Genomic DNA, 21,940 nt, shown 5'->3' with positions numbered 1-21,940 from the left:
GTCAGTTAGTGAAAGTAGAAGGTAGAATCTTTTAAAATGTGGTCAGTTAACAAAAGTAGAAGGTAGGGTTTTCTAAAACGTGGTCAGTTAACAAAAGTAGAAAGTAGGGTCTTCTAAAAAACATGGTCAGTTAACAAAAGTAGAAGGTAGGGTCTTCTAAAAAACATGGTCAGTTAATAAAAGTAGAAGGTAGGGTCTTCTAAAAAACATGGTCAGTTAACAAAAGTAGAAGGTAGGGTCTTCTAAAACGTAATTAGTTAGTGAAAGTAGAAGGTAGGGTCTTCTAAAATATGGTCAGTTAGTGAAATTAGAAGGTAGGGTCTTCTAAAACGTAATCAGTTAGTGAAAGTAGAAGGTAGGGTCTTCTAAAACGTGGTCAGTTAGTGAAAGTAGAAGGTAGGGGTTTCTAGCAAGTGGTCAGTTAACAAAAGTAGAAGGTAGGGTCTTCTAAAACGTGGTCAGTTAGTAAAAGTAGAAGGTAGGGTCTTCTAAAAAATGTGGTCAGTTAACAAAAGTAGAAGGTAGGGTCTTCTAAAAAATGTGGTCAGTTAACAAAAGTAGAAGGTAGGGTCTTCTAAAAAACATGGTCTGTTAGTGAAAGTAGAAGGTAGGGTCTTCTAAAACGTGATCACTTAACAAAAGTAGAAGGTAGGGTCTTCTAAAATATGGTCAGTTAGTGACAGTAGAAGGTAAGGGTCTTCTAAAACGTGGTCAGTTAGTGAAAGTAGAAGGTAGGGTCTTCTAAAATATGGTCAGTTAGTGAAAGTAGAAAGTAGGGTCTTCTAAAAAATGTGGTCATTTAGTGAAAGTAGAAGGTAGGGTCTTCTAAAACGTGGTCAGTTAGTAAAAGTAGAAGGTAGGGTCTTCTAGCAAGTGGTCAATTAGTGAAAGTAGAAGGTAATGGTCTTCTAAAATATGGTCAGTTAACGAAAGTAGAAGGTAATGGTCTTATAAAATATGGTCAGTTAACGAAAGTAGAAGGTAAGGGTCTTATAAAATATGGTCAGTTAATGAAACATGGTCAGTTAAGTAGAAGGTAGGGTCTTGAGTGGAAGGAGAGGGAAGGGCTTTTTAAGAAGTGCCCAGTGATTGGAAGTGTGATGTAGTGTTGTCTAATAGAACAAATGAGAACTGTATCACCATCAGTGATGGGCTTCTTCACCTCTACCTAAATCTTCTCATGAAGAGCAGGTGCTAAACCTGAAGAAGAGTGCTGCTGCTTGATCACTTTTCTTGACACTCTTCTTGTTTGTGGTTTATTTCCGCAGTCGATCCGGGAGGTGACGGGCTACGTCCTGGTGGCTCTCAACCAGTTCGACTACCTGCCTCTGGAGAACCTGCGCATCATCCGCGGCACCAAACTGTACGAACACCGCTACGCTCTGGCCATCTTCCTTAACTACAGACGGGACGGCTACTTCGGTCTCCGGCAGCTGGGCCTCAAGAACCTCACTGGTATGTTCCTCTACCTCTGGATCTCAGATTAATCTTAATTCATCTTTATTTATCTAAACACAGTTAGAAAAATAAAGACTTAATAAAGAAACTTAAACACAATCTCATTCTTATTGTAACTATATAAGTTTTTAAAAATCCAGCTTTTACCTGACACTCTTATCCAGAGCTACTTACATCTGAGTTGTGTTACACTCCACCAAACACTATTTTGGCCATTATTTATGTATTTCATCCGATTTTCATACGTAATTCTCTAAATCTAAGTTTGGGTTGTTTAGGAAGAGAGGCCAAAAAGTTAGTTGTTGCTAATATTCCGAAATGAACCTATTTACCATGCAGTATTTGTCCAAATGTTTTTGGTAACTTTGTCCCCTATGTTCTAGAGATGAACCAAGTAGGTGTGAGATACAAACTAAAGGGAAAGTATACTGGGAAAATCCATAAGCACCAGCTATAAGGCTATAAAGGGGTAAAAAGGTAGCGTAGTGCATCATATGGGTTGTACACTGGCCTGCATTGGAGTTGCATATGCCTTACCCTCAGCAGCCAGTCTTCTTGCTGTGTAAAATGTACGTATTCCAAGGTTCGTCAGTTCTGGTCCTGGAGTGCTACTGTCCAGAAGAGTTTTATGATCCCTTGCTTAAACACACCTGCTAAACCTGGCCTACAACCGGCTGAATTAGAGGCCTTAGAGGAGGGAATTCACCTCTAAACTATGCTGGTATAGACTGTATACAGTTACCAGCCACAAAGCTCCACTGAGAAGCTCCACTTAGTTTTATGGGTACTTTTTAAATACCCTCATAATACACTAACTACTTTTATTTGTGTCTTAATCGTGTTAGGTGTCCATAATTATGTCTTTAGCAAAGCTGACAGCAAAATAATTAATCATCCAATATTAGGTATTATTTAGTACTCAAGACTGGTCTCAACACCAGACGTAAATAGTCTAGTGAAAAATGTCTAATACACAACTGAAATGCCTTATTCACCCCATTTACTGCTTAATAATGTGGTCGTAAGTAGACTGTTACTTACCAACTACTGCCTTGAAGGCTGTGTAAGTGTAGTGCAAGGGCTTTATATTCCCCTGTACCGAAATGCTACCACTCCACCTTGCTGGTGTATTAATGCTGACTGTCCAATACCAATCTGATCTAATACAGTCTTTTCTATAGATTGTGTTTCTATAAATAATCCAGACCCACAATTTAGGTAAACTGTGCTAATCCTTGCTAGTAAACAGCAGTAAAATCACTATTTTAGGACCAGTTTCTGTAATCAGACCAAATTCTAGTCCGATCTACTTAGTTTGGAGAAACTTTAAAGTGTTTAATATCTTACAGTCCAGTCTGGCTGACCTACCTGACCTTTTAGCTCCCAGCCGCTTCAGCAGCAACTCTGCAGTCTGATCACTTAGCATTTGTGCATTAGCATTAGCATTAGCATTAGCCTCCTCCTCGGTTCTGACTGCGCCGCTCAGAGCTGGATTAGAACCAGACTAAGGAGCGTTGTTTTTTTTCGCTGGTAGAACATTAGAGTTTTAGTTCTAACCAGGAAAGGTGGGATGGAGGAACGTTAGATCTTCCCAAATGGAGACAATGGAGAGTTAGCATTAGAACCAGCTTTAGCTTTTGTTTTTGCTGCTAATTGGTAACGTCGTGACTCTTATCAGTTCAGATAAAGCTCGGTTTTAGGTTTCCTCACTGAATTAATCGCACCGATGAACTCTAGAGTCTAGAGTAGCGTTCCAAAGGATCATGTCTGTTAATGGCGCCTAGAGGTTGATGGATGGCGCTCTGCTACAGCAAACCTAAGGATCGGAAGTGGATCAAATAAAAGCCGAAACCTGGTCCGTTAAAAATCCATTGATCTGCTCCCAAGTCTTGGGATTGGATCAAATTATATAAAAATACTTGCTCAATAACATTAACACTGTGGTTTGTCAAAATCACTAATATAATAACACAATCAGCAATACGCAATAAACACATAACTCCTTATGCAAATGATTGAGTAAGTTATTTTACCTAAATTTACATGCAAGGATGTCCCGATCTGATCGATTGATTTTGGATCAGGGACAGTTCAAGCTATTTTTATTGATCAGGTATCAGCTTTTAAGGTTCCGATCCACTCCCAATCCTTAGGTTTGCTGTAGCAGAGCACTGTCTGGGTTCCTCTAGGTGCCGGTAATAGACATGATCCTCAGCTGCATAAGGAATAAAGAGTAATAAGTGAATGACCCCCTTAATAAACCCCTGATCTGTGTTTTTTTTATATATTTTATAAATAAAGTGCGTTTAAACAGTAGGGATTTGCTGGAGTTGCTGGATCAGATGCATTGGTGTTTGGTTGTTGGGTAGGGGGTCTGCATGTTGGATGCAGTTGGGCCTAAGCTCTCCAGGTAACCCTTGACCACTCGACCACCTTCAAATCCTAGACAGTCTTTTAGTTTGTCCTTGGAAAACTTTCAGTAGACCTTCTTGTGGGACCACAAGAAGCTCCTCCTGTGCTTTGAGTAGCACTCATTCCACCTCATTCCCAGAGAATCCGGAGAAACAGGGAACTGGGATGTTTCTGGTTCGGTCCTCCACACCTTTCCTCACAAAACGTAGTTGTTTAATATTCAAACTCTACTCTACTCTCCGAAGGGGGGCAGTGCAAGTTTTGATGCCTGGGGTCCTGGACATTTGAAGTGGCCAGCGACAAACGAAGCCGCAGGCAGTTTGATTCGGTGGTCCCCTCCACTCGTGGACCGCGGAAAGCCCACGGGCGATGATGGTGCAATGAGGGAAGTGAGGGAGAGAAAGCTAAACGTGTCGCCAGGCACTCGGATGTCACAGGCTGAAGAAGGAATGGTACCAACACATGAAGCTCAGGCATGAGCTTGATCTGCTCTTGATGGTTCAAGTGAGTGGTGAAGATCACCATCATGGCCAGATCTAAAGAGCTCTCTGAGGCCTTCAGGAAGAAGGTTGTGGCTGGGAAGGGGTTCATTGACCAGGTCCTAGCAAGTTCGCCCAAGGCCACAAGATGAGTAAAGAAGCCTCTGAAAGTCCTAAAATCTCATCATGGTAGCGTGTAGATCTCACCACAGCTAAAGTCAAAGCATCTACCATCAGAAAGAGACCAAACAAGCTTGATCTTCATGGGAGGAGAGCAAGGAGGAAACCCCTGCTGTCAAGAAAAAACATCAGGGCCAGAGAACACCTAGACCAAGATCTGGACGTCTGGAACAACGTGCTCTGGACAGATGAATCCAAAGCTGAATAGTTTGGGCACAGGAACAGAAATGATTGGTTTCTAAAAAAACACCCAGCAACACCACAGCAACGACCTCCTGGGATGCAAAAGCGACCACCCTATCCAATAGAAGACACCTTTTGGGACCACTACTCTTTATTTCAGTAAATCTGAATAGATGAACCCACCTCAGCAACTGGTCAGCTATGCCCCTTGTTCAGCAACCCTATACAACACCATAGCGACCACCTGGGATTCAATAGCAACCACCTAACACCTTTTGGGACCACTACTCTTTATTTCAGTAGGAAATGAACCCACCTAATCCCACCTAAGCATGTGCATCTGGTCAGCTATGCCCCCTTGTTCAGCAACCCTAAGCAACACCATAGAGACCACCTCTAAATAATCTGATGATGGATTCGAATCCTGTTAGTCAGAAATGAATCGTTCGAAACCAAAACTGATTCACTTGATCTGAACAATAAATCAATGCAGCTAGTAATGAATCGTGTGAATAGAGAAATATTTAAACCTGGAAATTAATCGTTTTTAACCAGAAACATTGGATTTGGATCCAAACATGAATAATTTATAGAAAGACGAACCATTTAAATCCAGAAATGAATCATTCAAAGCCTGAAGCAACTATTTTATAGCCAGAAACGAATGATTTGGTGCCAGAACTGGACAAGTATGGTTCGTAAGTGACTGATGGCTGTGGAATTTAGGGTGCACACTTCTGCTTTTACTCTACATCCCTGACCTCATTTGAGAATGCCAGCATTTTCCTACAGTTCCTCGAGGCCTGTTTTGCTGACCTCACTTTCATGATGTAATTAAACTTTTACAGTAGGAGATCAGACAGCGTTCGTTTCGGAGAGAGTGTCTATTATAAAAGTCTATTATAAAAGTGGTCTAAAATAATGTCCGTTTCCCTTTTTTTTTTTTTTTAAACTCTCGAGTTTCGAATGATGAGCGAAATAAGGAGCTCGTGCTCTTCGGATGACTTCTTACTGCAGTTTGCTTTAGTTGCTTTGATCCTCTGCTTCTTTGAACACAGTCCGTTTTTCATCCAGTGTGTCTAATGGTTCACAAATCACTTTTTTGAGGCACTTTTATTGACTTTGTGATGAAAATTGGTCAAAGATATTTTAATGCAAAAGACTTCATAAAACTCTCGGGCCACCTTATGAGCTCCACCTACGTCACAGGTCCAGCTTATAGTGTAGTGAGTCACTACAACACTGCTGCCTTTTTCATATTGTAATTTCCAGAGTTTTCATTAAGAATACAGAAAAGAAAAAATGAAAAGAATGAAAGACACATTTTCATGTTTTAAAAAAACATTTGAACACCTGTGACGGGGTGGTAAATTTCATTCTAGACACAGTTCTTCATGTGATCAAACAGGTCATTCGATTGATAATAAAATTTTCAATGCATTAACGGAGTGAAATGCTTAACGGTTTACCTGTCTATTGGTGTGATGGGGTGGTTAACATGAAAATGCAGCAAATAAACAGTAGAAAAGACTTTTTTGTTGTTGTTGACAGGGTGGTAAATCACAAATTATATATATATATATATATATATATATATATATATATATATAATTTTTTTGTTTTTTTTAAATAAATATATCTGTGTAAACAGGGACATGTTTTTTGTAAAATTAATAAATTCAATAGCAACCACCCTATCCAATAGAAAACACCTTTTGGGACCACTACTCTTTATTTCAGTAAGTCTGAATAGATGAACCCAACTAAGAATATGCATCTGGTCAGCTATGCCCCTTGTTCAGCAACCCTAAGCAACACCATAGCGACCACCTGGGATTCAATAGCAACCAACACCTTTTGGGACGACTACAATAAATAAATGCTTCACCACACCAGCTAACAGACGCCGACTCATTAAGACTGATGAGGGGAGAGAGAGCGCCATCTACCCACCTAGAAAAAGTGTGGCCAATGGTGCTCTCCCCTTTAGATGGCAAGACGGCATGACTCTGGATTCGAGCTTGCGCCCCCTGGCTATAGTGGTAGCACATTAGACTGCTGAGCCACTCAAACCCCTTGAAGTCCATCTTATTTAGCATGTCTGTGCAGGATGACCCTTATCAAGGTCAGTTTCCCAGGTAAAACAATAAGTCACTGACACCTTGGATTGCACCTCCAGAGAACTGGGACAGTCCAGGACGCCCCGCTCATTAGTCTTCTTAATCAAGAGAATTACACCCCCCCCCCCACCTACACACACACACCTACACACACATACACACTGAGGAGGACAAATTGACCTGTCTGGGCCTCTTATCAAAGCTCATCACACCCTCAGATTCTTTGAGTAAATGAGGCAAAGAGGCACTCAGCTTTTAGAACGCTGGTCTGTAGGTAAGATATCTAAAGAGACCCTGAAGATCTTTGGTTCATTTTTGCTTATTTTCTTTAAGTTACGCAAATCTTAATGCTTCATGCTAAGCCAGGGTTACACTACATAGCCCTGATTTTAGCCCTAATGCCCACTCTTGCCGAGTCTAAGCTGGTTGTCTGTAGTCTGCAGATTTTCCGTCAGTCGGTGTTGACCATTGGAGAAAGTCCAGTAGTTCGTGAGGGGTGCAGACTCTGATATTTGGCCAGTCGGAGCAAAAGCTATGGGCATCGGAACGGGTCCCGTCAACAGCCAATGAAAACTGAGCATGGAAAGTGCCATATTCAGGCAGTTATCAGCAAGCTTCTTATTGAACTGTTTCCGTTCCACCTTAAATGAGGCAGCAGCTACATTCTGGCGTTAGTACGTGTCTGATACTGCAGCACCATTTAAGGTGGAGCGGAAATTCGTAGACGAAGCCGACCTCTGCCTCGTACATAGGAGATAGCTAGCCTCCAAAATGTGCTGCGCACCTCAGCTCCCTCTACAGTCTGTACTGACCCTGCTGACTGTGGCCTTACCACCCACGACCGTCTTTCGTTTTGGGTCAGCACATATCTTGGTGGCGCAAATCTACATCTCCTAGGTGTAGGGCGAGGCGTCTAGTGCAATGGTCAAAAGCCGATCTGCACCAAGAGCCCTTCCAGCTTCAAGTACGGCTCATCTCGACCCGCCGTCCTTTAAGATCCACAGAAGACGAGCATCCAGGCTTTTTTCTGTCCTGCACCGAAGTGGTGGAACGAACTTCCCCTGGGTGTCCGAACAGCAGAGTCCAACGCTCGCTGTCCTCAAACCCAGACTGAAGTCCCTCAGTCTGAAGTACTCAGGCTAAAAGAAGAGTATTATGGTCTCCATATTGACTTGTGTTCAGTAAAGTCTAAGATTGGAGGATCTTTGAATTTTAGCCAATTTAAACTAGCTGGTTAGTAAATAACGAAGCATTTTTGTAAGTTGCTCTGGATAAGAGCGTAGCTACATGTATCCATGGTGTTTGGGTTCAGGGTGTGTTTGGTCAGTTGAGCAACAGGTGGCAGGATTATGGGCCTATTTTCCACTGCAGGGCCACTAATGGCTACTAAGGTACGTATGGACCCGTTCACGTTTTTCCATTTGCTTTTTCACTAGGAACAAGAACAACATCAGGAACAAGGAATGCACGGTGTCGTAATAAATATCCATCAGTTTTTTTTTTTTTTTACTACTACAACTACAAGGTTAAAATTCTCGGTATATATTTTCCTATCTTGCTCCGTCAGAAATCCTGAATGGCGGGGTGTACGTAGATCAGAACAAATTCCTGTGCCACGCTGATACCATCCACTGGCAGGACATCGTGTATAGCCCTGGAGCTGAACTTCTGGTGGTCCCATCCAACAACAGTGGAAATTTGTGTGAGTATCTTGCCAAGCTGTCATGCCTAGAAACGTCTGCTCAGTGCTGGGTAGCAAATCTGATTGGACAAACCTTTAAAAAATGACCTAATGACAGAACATCGCTGCCTGTCCTGGATTAAACGCAAACCAATTCAAAACCAATGAAATATGTTCCAGATGTTTGGTTTGAGGCTTGTACATCTCCAAATGTTTGTGGACACCCCTTTTAGTGAATGCGTTCAGCTACTTGAAGTTGCATGTGGTAGATCTGTGTTCTCTGGAATGATGGTGATGCTCCATCCAGTGCATTTGGGATGAGGTGGGGTGGTGATCAATCAATCAATCAATCATCCGACATCCTGACCTCACTGACCACACTCTTGTCACTGAATGCAATCGAATCCTTATAGTAGTGCCCCTCCAACCAGCTAGTAGAAAGCCTTCTTCCATGGACAGCAGAGCAGCTTTAATACACTTGCTTTTAGTAGAAACAATGAATAAACAGGTGTCCCAATACTTTTGTCCATATAGAAATAGACTCTGCACACTGCCAATAGGGTGGTACCCCACTTTTGACTGGGGTAGTAACCTCAGGGGTATGTTTTTAGTACCGTTTCTTTTAGTTTTAAGGTACATGATGGTACATTTCCAGAGATTGTACCTTGGTAAACCAGAAGGTACCTGCAGAGCACTCCTCTTCTTGACAGTGTAGGACTTCCAGAAGACGTAGGACTTCCAGAAGACGTAGGACTTCCAGAAGATGTAGGGTGACAGGTTTTCACACCAAACTGGTTCCAGCCTTTGGAAACAAGAAGATGGATTGGTTGATTCCACTGTAGTTTCTTAAATACGCCGGTGGTTAGATCTGATGCGCAAGTCCCAGTCCTCCTGAAAAAGACCCTTCTTCCAGAAACCGTTAGACCTTCTCTGAAGGCCCTGAAGGCCCTGGAGGCTCCACACTGCTGCACTCATACATTTACACAGCCTACCTCACCTGTATAGTCCACCTGGCTCGGTCAGAACCTTCCAAACTCTTCAAAATAAAGAAACCAACATGCACTGGCAGGCGTGCCCGACACGAGTCGGCATTAAATCATACAGCGGAAGTGTTAAGAGGGGGGAGCCCTGACACTTCTAGGGGCACAGAGTCTCTTAGCATGGTTTCAACGGTTTTCTCTCTGTTGTTACTTAAGAACGTTAATATTGAAGCTTTCAGCCGGAGCTGCAGAGCTGACGCCGCTAGTTGCCGATCACCTCCAAAGCTCTGGAGGTTCAGCCTGGAGTGTGTGGAGATGTGGAGGAGGAGAAAGAGGAGTGTGTGGGGGAAGAGAAGTGTCCCTGACAAAAACAGAGTCTGTCAAAAAATAATTACTCCTCATTAAAGAGGTTTAAGTGCTGAGGGGTTGCTCTCAATCGTAGAGGCACAAGCGCTCCATAATTACTAGACACTCAATTAGACACAAATGGCAGCAAGATGAAGGGGGGGAAAGAGCTGGGAATGAATTCGGTGTGAAGATGGTGTCAGGTCCTACTTTAAAGCCACAGTCTCATCGAGGTCTCTTGATGTTTACTAAAGAGAAGAAAGAAAAAAGTAAAAACGTGTAAATGTTCCTTACGTAAATGTAATTACAGCAAAATCATTTAACGTAGAAATACACTTACAGTTCATCAGAGTCTCCCAGAGTAAACAATCATTTTAGTCATCAGTGATTATATAAAAAAACTCTGCTTCGACATGTTGGGGGGGGGTCTGAAATAATACCACCACGGTATACAGTATTACCAGTGACCAAATGCAGCGTCCAGTTGTGACGCAGGGTGATAAACTGATCTGACCGTTACAGCAGTTAAACTGCTCTGAATCAGGAGAGAGAAGCTGAGTTAGCATGAGTTGGCGTTAGCTTGGTTAGCAGGGTAATCTATTTGGATGGTTTACCACCACCGCTGGCTAAGCTGTTGTTGCTTCTAGAAATGTACATTTCACAATAATAGTACTTACAGTTGACTGGGGCAGCTCTAGCAGGGCGAGGCTATCAATGACAGTGCAGCTTTTAAAGAGTCACTGAGCTCATTGTCTGTCTGTCTGTCTGTCTGTCTATCTGTCTGTCTGTCTATATATGTCTATCTATCTATTGATCTGTCTGTCTGTTTGTCTGTCTATTTGTCTGTCTGTCTGTCTATATATCTGTCTATCTATCAGTCTGTCTGTCTATCTGTCTGTCTGCCTGTCTATCTGTCTGTCTGTCTATATATCTATCTATATCTGTCTGTCTGTATATCTGTCTGTCTGTCTGTCTATCTATTGATCTGTCTGTGTCTGTTTGTCTGTCTATTGATCTATCTGTCTGTCTGTCTTTCCTTCTGCCTATTCATTTATCTGTTTGTCAGTCTGTCTGTCTGTCTATATATCTGTCTATCAGTCTGTCTGTCTGCCTGTCTATCTGTCTGTCTGTTTATATATCTGTCTATCTATATCTGTCTGTCTGTATATCTGTCTGTCTGTCTATCTATTGATCTGTCTGTTTGTCTGTTTATTGATCTATCTGTCTGTCTGTCTTTCCTTCTGCCTATTTATTTATCTGTCAGTCTGTCTATCTGTCTGTCTGTCTATATATCTGTCTATCTATCTGTCAGTCTGTCTGTCTGCCTGTCTGTCTGTCTATCTGTCTGTCTGTCTATATATCTATCTATCTATATCTGTCTCTCTGTATATCTGTCTGTCTGTCTGTCTGTCTATCTATTGATCTGTGTCTGTTTGTCTGTCTATTGATCTATCTGTCTGTCTTTCCTTTTGCCTATCCATTTATAGACAGTCTGTCTATATATCTGTCTGTCTCTCTGTCTGTCTATCTATCTATGTGTCTGTGTCTCTGTCTGTCTGTCTGTCTGTCTGTCTAGCTGTCTTTCTGTTTAAGTGCTCATGTTCAGAGTGAGTTGTGAAATATAAATGTTGACACTGTTATGATATGAATGTTGGATCCATTCCACAGGTCGACGATGCCACAGGTTCTGTTACGGACGTTGTTGGGGTCACCAGGAGGATCAGTGCCAAAGCCGTGAGTTCCTTAACCCGCATCATCCCCAGTATAAATCCAGCGGATGTGATTGGACTACGTCAGTGGTAAAGCTAGACGGCGTCTCCGAATTAACGAGGGAACGTGTTCCACTTCCCAGAGCTGTAAAACTGTTCCACCCTGCCTACTCAGTGTGATCGTCCGTGTGAACCCCACTGGTCCTGTGTTTCCTCTTATGGCCTGAAACTTTCTGTGGACCCTTTAGAACAGAGACCGAGACAGCGGGTGGGGAACCGAAGCCCCTTCTGGGCAGCGGCGATAATTACAGAGGGACTTGGAGAGGACAGTGGAGGGCTGTGGGCCCGTGCTGTTGACACCCCGCACTTAAACAGTTACAGTAATTGCAGGGTACAGCAGTTTGCTGACAGGGGGTGGAGAAATGGGCGGGGCATTCAGCTTGTCTTGTTGTTTCTTCATGTTGGAGTATGTAGGTGTTGAATCTACATACTCCAACTTTGTCATAATCCACAGAAGATACGGATGCTCTCAGGCATCAGTGCCGACATATACGAGGCCAACTGAGGCCCAAACAGTTCATTTGGGGTTTTCTTGGGTGCAGATCCCTAAAAACATGCTGTCCATGTTTTATCTGAGGTTATATTTAGAATTTACTCATTTAAGATAGAAGTGAATCGAACTTTTATTGAGTTTTGCATCGATTTGCCAGGTGTTTTAGCAGCTGGTACAGATAAAGGGTCCCAGGGTCCCACCGGCTGCTTTGCCACCAGTGTCGTGTCGTGTGTCGTGACGCATCCTATCTCCCTGGACACATCCTACCACCCCCAAACCATTGGTTAAAATTGCGCACATGATTAATTGCCTTGATCTTCATGCGGCAATTAATTTTTTATGGAACTTATGGAAAGATATTTCCTGATCATTACTGAGACGTTTTTATCTCACTAAGGAAGATGAAGTGATCTGCATGGTGCAAATCGTTGTAAATGCAAGCTTGTGTGTCCGTTGCAGTAACGAAGACGGTGTGTGCTGAGCAGTGCGATGGCCGCTGCTTCGGCCCCTTCTTCACCAACTGCTGCCACCGCGAATGTGCTGCAGGCTGCTCCGGGCCCAAAGACACCGACTGCTTTGTAGGTCAACATTTGTCCCTCCAACTTACTCCCTATTGCAGCTGCGATTATTTGTTTATTTATTTTTTTAAAATATATATATTTTTGAAGGGTGAACCGCCATACTGTAGCTTCAGGTTTGTCCCTGTCGCTTTAACCAGTGCCGTTATTTCCCCTAAGAATTCCAGAAGTGCTCAATATCTCAGTTCATACGAATAATGCAAAAGTAATGAGTCATTCTCATTCAAAAAGGGCCGTATAGGAGCTTCTCGGCAACTCCAGTGCCGCTCGGCACACGGGCGGCAGCTCCTGCAGATGTACGTTTTAATTTTTTATGGATTCGGATAATGAGCCCGGTCCCACACGGCCCCTGTTCCATTACTATCCCTCCGTTGTTATTGACCACATTTACAGAGTGTATCTGTTTGTTAATTTCAGCGCTTGAACTTCCAATATCTTCAGTTATTACTGCTTTCGACGGCTGACAATGTGCAGCATCTGCCAAGAGTTTCTAATTAGAGTAACATTTCGCCCCTTGGCATGATGACTTGGATCAATGGCTGCAATTGTGTTGATACTGCCGGGAACAGCGTTGAACTCAACCTTATGTTTGCAGCCGTTCCAACAGAAAGTTTTAATTATAACTCACAAATGTGACTAATGACTTGGCGTCCGCCTTTGACGAACTGCAGAATTCGGGCCAGAGGAAACTGAGGCTTCGTCTCACTTTGCTTTATTATTATTTATTTTTTTCTTAGGCTTGCGCCAACTTCAACGACAGCGGGGCTTGTGTGACGCAGTGTCCTCAACCTTTCGTCTACAACCCAACAACCTTCCAGCTGGAGCACAATCCCAAAGCCAAATACACATATGGAGCGTTCTGCGTCAAGAAGTGCCCACGTGAGTAAGAGCACAAACACATAAGAATCAACCAGGATTTCAAGCCCCTACACCCAAAAAAATTCATAATTCATAAAAAAATCCTTAGTCTTACTTAAACCTCAGACTTTTAGTCTGGTCTGCTCTTGATTGATGGTTGAGGTGAGGGGTGAATAAGATTACCATCATGGCCAGATCCAGAGAGCTCTCTGAGGCCTTCAGAAAGAAAGGTGGAGATGGAAGGGGGTTAAAAAGATTTCAGAACTGTTAGGAATCAGATCAGGCCATCCTAGCAAGTTCAACCCAACAGCAGAATCACCAGATGAGTAAAGAAACCTCCAACAGCCCTACAATCTCATCACTGGACCTACAGGAAGCTCTCACCACAGATCAAGTGGCAGTCAAGTAGTCAAAGTACATCACCTACCATCAGAAAGAGACTGAAAGTTAAATGCTTGTGAGAGGACAGCAAAGAGGGAACCCTCTCCAGATTCATTTGTTGTTGTTGCAGTTGGAGTTGCACTGTTGAAGTTGCGTTCAGAAACGTCCACGACGTTCCTTTAACTTCCTGACCGAGCTACGAAACATGGCAGCCAGATCTGTGCTGATCCTGTACCTGCATATGTCATTTGATGGCCAGTAACAATAGCAGCCTGAAGTGACAATCTGACCTTTTTTTCCTCACAGATAACTTTGTGGTGGACCACAGCTCTTGTGTGAGAGCCTGCCCGAGCAACAAGATGGAGGTGGAGGAGAACCACATCAAAATGTGCATCCCATGCACTGATATCTGCCCAAAAGGTGAAGATCCACCATTCATGGTCACCTACTCTTGCCATGTTCCTCTAGGTAGAGAATATCTGCTCAAAAGGTGAAGATCCACCTTTCATAGTCACCAACTCTCAGAAACCCTCCTGAACAAATTGCTGGCTCGGGTTAATTTCAACACTATACAGCCCAGATCTTCACATCTGGACCTTGACTCAGGGTTCCAGGGTTAAGGAAAGATGTAATTGCAGTTGATTGACCACGTAATGCCTACACACCTACACGGCTTACAAAGACCAGCTCTTTGGTCTTGAAGACCTTGGCACTACAGGAAGTCTGATAATGATCCAATCACAAGTTCTTTCCAGAACTCAGAGCCGTTCACACCTGGCATTTGAGACCAATTCCCCTCCGGTGACCACACTTCTGATTCCTGACTGGAGGAGGGACATGGTGCTCATAAATAATGAATGATTTGATGGAGGCAACTAGTTTCACGTACACACCAGTCACAAGTATAACCGTTATCCTAGACACGCCTAGACGCTTAGAGCTGCTTTGGACGTTCACACTACAAGAATATTGTGGTCATCTGCGTGACCTGACCACCTCCCTCCCTATAGTTGGTTGTGGGTGGAGAGTGCTGGACACTTCACCAGCTGTGCCTCACTTTCACGGCTTTTTGCTCACCTCCATATGCTCAAACACACATGTGGTGTGATAGATCACTGGCAACTAGTGGTATTATCTGTTGCGCCACACCAACCACAAAGCCCCTCACACCTGGAGATCCCCAAACGAGTTGGTCTGTAACTTTGAGGTCACTTGGACAATAACTCACTGTGGCCAGCATAGGGCAAACAGATAAGGCCTACACTCAGGACCGGAGGAGTAGCTAGTTTGACCACTGATTTGTGGTCCCACAGAGCAGTAAAAGTCCACCCGAAAATTATGATTAAGTGCCTAAGTCTATTAGTATGTTAGTCTGGATATACTATACGGAGAGAATGAAGCTAATGGAATTCATATGGTATATGTGAGAGATAATAATGGGGTCCCACGAGGACGACTCGCATACCGAATGTCTGCAACGGCCAGCTTTTTTGACCATACCGAAGTCACAGCTTGCCGCTGGCTGAACGTAAACGCAGCTCCGAGCGATCCAATCACTATAAGGTCGTCAGCAGGGAGCTAAGCCCTGAACTTCTGAAGCCGTCTGAAGTTCTGCTGTTTTTGTTTTGTTGGCTTAAGATAGCCGCTAATCTGAAGTTGTGCCTCTGAGCCTCAGCCATTTCTGCTGCTGTTTTGTCTGGGTTGTGTCTGGGTTTCAGTGTGCGATGGCATAGGCACCGGCGCTTTGCAGATGGCCCAGACTGTGGACGCCAGCAACATCCACAAGTTTGTCAACTGCACCAAGATCAATGGCAACCTGATCTTTCTCATAACTGGGATCAAAGGGTGAGGATGTTTTTGTTTAATCTCTTCTCCAGAGCTTTCCCGTGAGTTCACCGCCATTGCCGTTTCAGTACACCGTCAATCACGGTGGATGCATGCCCACCCGTTCCTAGCTCCCTTTAGCACTAGCAACGCTCCCGACTCTAGGAGTCAAAAAGGAGTCTGAAGTTTTCCCCAGCATTGTGGGCAGCAATGTTCAAAGCCACGTAACACTTTTCACATGCTTCCTGGACAAGTGTATTCCACCAGCTTTCTCCATTAGTTTGCTGGGAACCTAAAGTAAGGATGCACCAATCTAGACCTGAGTGCTAACCAGGCCATGCAATCCCAGACAAGACACCCACCCATACTGACCATTAGTGCTGGACACTGATGGAATTTAACCACCTACACTAGTAATCAAACACACACACACACACAGTGACCATGAAGCACACATGCCAGGAGCAGTGGGCTGCCATCGCTGTAGCGCACTAAGGGCCCAACAGTGGACCATTGATGATTGATTGATTGATGCTGCCGATTGAAGCGTCACAGGTTTCCATCATCTTGGGGACGTATGGTTCCCTCAAAGAAGAAGAAGAAAAAACACATGTATAGCTTCCTTTAGCTTTTATCTTCTCTCTTACGGCAGAGACATGTACCACGGAATCGCAGCTTTGGACCCGGAGCGCCTGAACGTCTTCCGGACTGTCAAAGAGATCACAGGTGAGCTACAGTCATCAGCCATGCGTCACTCCGCGGCCATGGATCTGCTATATGCTCTCATATGAGTTTTATCCAGACCCGTGACTTCAATCTTAGTGGAAGGTCCTCTGTTTTAATGCCATAAGATTAAAACCACTGCCACAAAGTGAAATGAAGAACACCTACCCATTGAATCCTTTATTGCCATGGAAAAGGATGCCTGCATATCTGTATTCAGGGGCAGCCTCCAAAGGAAGCAGCCCCTGAATTGGGGCACAGCCCAAGCCTTGATGGATCAGAGCTGTGCTGGGTGCCCCTAGGGGGACCTGCACAATGTAAGGCAGGTGGTTTTAATGTTTTGACTGATTGGATGCAGTCCCCAAATTGGGACACATCCCAAGCCTTGATGGGTCAGAGCTGTGTTGGGTGCAATATTAAGCATGTGCTTTTAATGTTCTGGCTGATTTGCTATATTTCTGTTCATGAGATTTCCTGTGGATAGCAGTCTGATCTGTCTGACAGGTGTGTTGCTATTTGGTCCTCAGGTTAGTGAGAATTCTTCTGTTATCAGTGGAGGAGGCCGGTCAGCCACTTAACGTTTACGAAGCTCATCGGCTCTTCCTTTCTTCTTAATAATGATCAATAACAGCTGAAGTGTGTCCGATATCTCCGGTGAGCCTTGGGCACTCATAACCCTGTCACCGACCAGTTCACTGCTGGCCTTCCTTGGCTGACCACTGCATGCCAGGAACACCCCATAAGTTCTGGCACAAGTCTGGCCCTTACGTTGACGAACAGCTAAATCCAAATCCAAAAATGACCAATGGTCTAGACTCCAGACTGTCCGATTGTTGCTGAAAGCTCTCCCTCTTATATCTGCACTAATGATCCAATTAATCACATCTGTGAAGCGCTGGGTCCTAAACATCACTAGAGGCACCTCGACTGGTGGCTGTGTATAGGAGAAAAAAAACAGGAATATTCCTTTGTGTTTTAAATGTGGAAGCCATCCTTCACGCATGCACCAGGGTTCCTCGCTGCTTCGCCTGTGTGATCCATCACCTCTTCGTTTATTAGTTTTGCGGCTCTTTAGTCATTGAGCATTGGTCATTGTGTATTTGCGCTTTTGGTGAAGGAGAATATTCATTTGTGTGACGAAATGCAGCGGCAAATACAGCACAACGATGAACTGTTTCTCATATTAAAGCTCTTTGTCACTGTGAACCTGCACTGCCGGCTGTGCCAAATAGCTAATGAAGTGAAACAGTCCCTTCATTATGAGAACGCTGGCAGCAGGAAAGAGCAATGACATCGCTCCTTCGCATTTAGGCCACACTGTCGATCATTCCCAGGAGTGCGGCCCGCAAAATTATAGCTGATGATATTTAAAGTCGTCTTTTTAACTAGCGTGATATTGCCGAAGTTTTTTTTCCTTCTCGATCATGCTTTTTCAGAAATAATGGACTTCCAGATTTATTTTTCCAGTTTACAAGAAAAGAAAAGGGAACCAACCACATCAGTGCGCCCTGGATGGATGCTTGTGTTGTTCTCAGACAGTCTCAGGGCTCACACTTTGAGAATAGTAGCATACACCACTTAGATCATTAGTTCACTAGTTCTGAAATGATCCAAGTACCTCAGAAGACGAGGACCTCTTAGCTTCTTGTTGGCGACCCTGACTGACTACAGCTGGAAGAACCTCAAAAGTGGAGGCCTGCCATGAACTGGAAGCTGCTGGAACACCGGTGTCGCCGTGTACAGTCGGACTGAGAGGCAGCTGTCCAAGAAAGAAGCCCCTGCACCTTCCTAATTTGCCTAAAGAAGTCTTCTCAAGGACAGTTTTATGGTCAGATGAGCTTAAGACCAAAGGTACGGTATGTTTGGAGGAGTAAAGCTGAGGCATTTAACCCCAAAGAACACTGTAGCAGCTGTTAAACATGGTGGTGGGAGCATCATGCTCTGGGGCTGTGCTCTTTGTACACTGTACGTGGATGAGATAATGAAGAAGGAGGACTATCGGAATTCTCCAGTAGAACCTCAAACCATCAGCTAGACGGTTGAAACTTGGACAATGACCCCAAACACACACCAGAAGTGGGCGTGGAATAGATAAAGGAGGCTAACATTAAGCTTTTGGAAAAGGCCTTTCCTCAACTTGTCCTCCTGTCCTCAACCTTACAACTCTAACAATCCTGCCAAGAAGAACGGTCAAATTTCTAGACTTCTAGATTCTAGATTTTGGTTCTAGATTTCTAGACTAGAATTGTGCCAGAAGCGTGTTGACGACTACCAAATGTGTCTGTGCTGCTTGTATAATTATTATATAATAATTGTATAATAACCAAATTCTGAACAAGTTTCTGTTAAAGATTTTCTCTCTCTTTCCTTTTAGGCTTTTTGAACATCCAGTCGTGGCCGGAGAACATGACGAACTTCGGGGTCTTTTCCAACCTCGCTACCATTGGTGGGAGATCTCTGTATAGGTAGAACCTCTACATTCACCTCTACCGTAGACACATCTGTACCGTAGACACATCTTCCTAGATCAGGCCATCCTCACAAACTTGGTGACGGTGCAGGAAGGAGGTAGGTGAGGGAAGCCCAACAAGACACCTAGGACTACCCTGAAAGAGTTAACCTGCCGCTGCCACCGCCATGTTTCACGGTGAATATGGTGGCTTCTGCGGTGATGTGCAGTTTGGCAGTGTCCACCAAACAAGTCATCTAGTCTAAAGGCCAGAAAGCTTCATTTGGGTCTCATCAGACCAAAGAACCTTCGTCCAGTTGAGCCTGGAGTCTGTAGTGGAGGTCTAAGTCTCTTTGCCGTAGAACCCGGGCAACACAGAGTGCAGCTGAGATGCAGAGTCTCTCCCATCTCAGCTGCTGAAGCTCTTGACTCCCTCAGAGTAGTCCTAGTGAGCGAGGACATCCTGCACCAGGCAGATTCGCTCACTTCTCCACATCTTTGGTTCATTCAGTGCAAATCTGCAGTTCATGGAGCTCCTGAATTCAGGCTCCTGCTTCGCCTCATCCAGAGGCGTCCTGGCTTTTCTCCAGAGCAGCTTGGAAAGCAGAGATCCCTCCGCCGATCATACTAATGAAGCAGTTTGTCCTGTTCAGGCCTCCTCCTGACTCCCCCTCCTGACTCACCCCCCCTCCCTTCAAACGGCCGCTTTGATGCACTCAAAGGGCTTCTTTGATTAATATGCTGTTTTTATCGCTGGTTTACACTCCCAGATCCCGTCAGATCAAAGAGCCTCACTTTTTTAAATACTTTATTTGATATTTATTTTTGCCAGTATACATTTCCATGCGTCATTACGAGAGCATCTTTGAGCCGCAATGGAAAAAAAAACGTGTTTTCTTTGAGCACATTTCCGATTTGGAGCCACTGTTCTCAGAAAAGTACAGAAAGACGCATGCTAGGTGTTCACTAAGGTGGTTTCTATGGTAAATCAGGTGGTTGCTAGGTGGTTGAAACTGGGTGAACTGGGTGTTCCAACAGGACAATGTGGTTGTATCCTAGGTGGTTGATATGGGGTTTCTAATTGGCTGCTTAGTGGTTGCTAGGTGGTTAGCTAGGCAGGTGCCTCACATGGTTGCTCAGGGCCTGCCAAATGGTCGCTGTGGTACCCCGTGTGGTTGGTTGAGTGGGTGTTTCTAGTCGACTGTGACATAGAAGTGAATTGCCTTTTTTTGTGTGTGGAGCACTTTGAGCTGCTATATGTATGAAATGTCTTTATTGTTATTATTGATATTATTATTATTATAGTTATATATATATATATATATATATATAGTTCATTACACTAATTGTGACCTCACTAAACTACACGAAAATGCTAAACATTTTATTTTTTATTAATGTTGCATTTTGTATAATGACCTTTAGTATTCAGTAATTATTAAAATACTATGATATTTAATTTGGTAGCTACTATGTAAAGCTCTGTAGTTAGGAGAATGTACTTATGTGGCCACAAGGTTTAAGGAGAAACTAAATACCTTAATACCTTAATTAAGCTATTTGTTTAATTTTGGCTTTTACAAACATTTATTGTTTCAATGTTCAGCTGTTTGTATTTACCAATACTATTTATTTTCATTCTGTATTAATTTCTAAAATGTATTACTGATCAGGTTTAGTTTTCATTCCATTTTAATTTTAGTAAACTACTAGGTTTTACTTTGCAGAATACTTTAATTATATTTTGAATTTTATTTCCTGTCATTTTAAGTTGATTTTTAAAAAGGAATTTTTATTTATTTAAGTTTTTAATTTCATGTATTAATTTATTTAACTGGGACATTGCTTATTAACATTTTTTTTCATCTGTACTGTTCCTAAAATACTAATAAATACTAAAATACTATTAAAATAATACAATACAAATACAATAAATAAATTGTATAAAACATCTCACACAGACAATATTCATGAAAAAAAAGTGCAAGGAAAACAGCAGAAATATTGTTTTTTAATCCTATTTAAAGTTGTTTTGAATCAGATTAGTTTGAAAAGTGCTGCATAAATAAGATTTGCTGGATTGATTAAAGGGTTAAATTGACTGTAAGACTGAGACTTCTTATTCCTCTTTTGTTGTGGGATCAGTGGGATCTCCCTGCTGATCCTGAAGCAGCGCTGGATCACCTCCCTCCAGTTCCAGTCCCTGCAGGAGATCAGCGCAGGCAACGTCTACATCACCAACAACAGCCAGCTGTGCTACTACAACACCGTCAACTGGACCGGTCTGTTCCGAACTCGCGGCCAGAGAGCCCTCATCAAGAGCAACAAGGACCCACGACAATGCAGTGAGTGTGCTTGGTCCCCAGAATTGCCGCTAGGTTCGCTAAATAGGAGCACAGCCTGGACTTCTTGCACTTCAGTATATGGATATGTCTTTGTGGGGATAAAGGACCTATTTGGGACCAGCTCAGCCCTGTCTGTAAGAAAGTTTAAGTGCACAAGCGTGAAAGATTATTGGTATTTTTATTAACTTTTTTTTTGTTAGCGTTAGCATAGCTCGTTCTCCTGCACTCCGTCAGTGGTCAGTTTAGAAAAACGTCCCTTTTACTTCCACTCACTGGCCACTTTATTAGAAACACTTACCATGTGGTTCTTGTGTGTGTACACTGTAAACTGTCTGTCGTGTGTCTGACAGCTGAAGAGCGGTGGGTGTGTGATGAGCTGTGCTCGGAAGCTGGATGCTGGGGGCCCGGTCCGGATCAGTGTCTGTCCTGCCGGTTCTACGGCCGGGGCAGAACCTGTGTGAAGTCCTGTAACCTCTACAGTGGGTGAGTGCATGAGCAAGCATCAGATTACACCTTTATCCTGGACTCATTCGAGCTAAACTACCGCAAGTGATTATGTATATATTGAGAAGGCGGGATGGTGCTGGGCCGTGGACTGGAAATCTAGCCATCGTTTCCAAAAGGATGGAAAATGTATCGTGGCTCCTTTAAGATCCAGAGCTGATTAATGGCGTCCTTTGTG

General features: G+C 43.5%; 1 protein-coding gene across 2 annotated transcripts in view; it reads left to right on the top strand.

Annotated features, from left to right (window-relative positions):
* LOC140535387 (receptor tyrosine-protein kinase erbB-4-like) overlaps positions 1–21,940 on the top strand; it is a 149,535-nt gene that overhangs the window by 88,868 nt on the left and 38,727 nt on the right. For both annotated transcript variants that reach the window (XM_072656715.1, XM_072656714.1), the window contains exons 3-13: positions 1,269–1,455; positions 8,400–8,534; positions 11,507–11,572; positions 12,560–12,678; positions 13,416–13,557; positions 14,224–14,337; positions 15,636–15,762; positions 16,394–16,467; positions 18,839–18,929; positions 21,059–21,258; positions 21,609–21,741. In XM_072656715.1, coding sequence (XP_072512816.1) covers positions 1,269–1,455; positions 8,400–8,534; positions 11,507–11,572; positions 12,560–12,678; positions 13,416–13,557; positions 14,224–14,337; positions 15,636–15,762; positions 16,394–16,467; positions 18,839–18,929; positions 21,059–21,258; positions 21,609–21,741 — 1,388 coding nt within the window. The remainder of the gene's footprint in view (positions 1–1,268; positions 1,456–8,399; positions 8,535–11,506; positions 11,573–12,559; positions 12,679–13,415; positions 13,558–14,223; positions 14,338–15,635; positions 15,763–16,393; positions 16,468–18,838; positions 18,930–21,058; positions 21,259–21,608; positions 21,742–21,940) is intronic.

Source organism: Salminus brasiliensis, chromosome 15, assembly GCF_030463535.1.
Source record: "Salminus brasiliensis chromosome 15, fSalBra1.hap2, whole genome shotgun sequence".
Lineage (NCBI taxonomy): Eukaryota > Metazoa > Chordata > Actinopteri > Characiformes > Bryconidae > Salminus > Salminus brasiliensis.
This window is presented reverse-complemented; position numbering and strand designations above follow the sequence as displayed.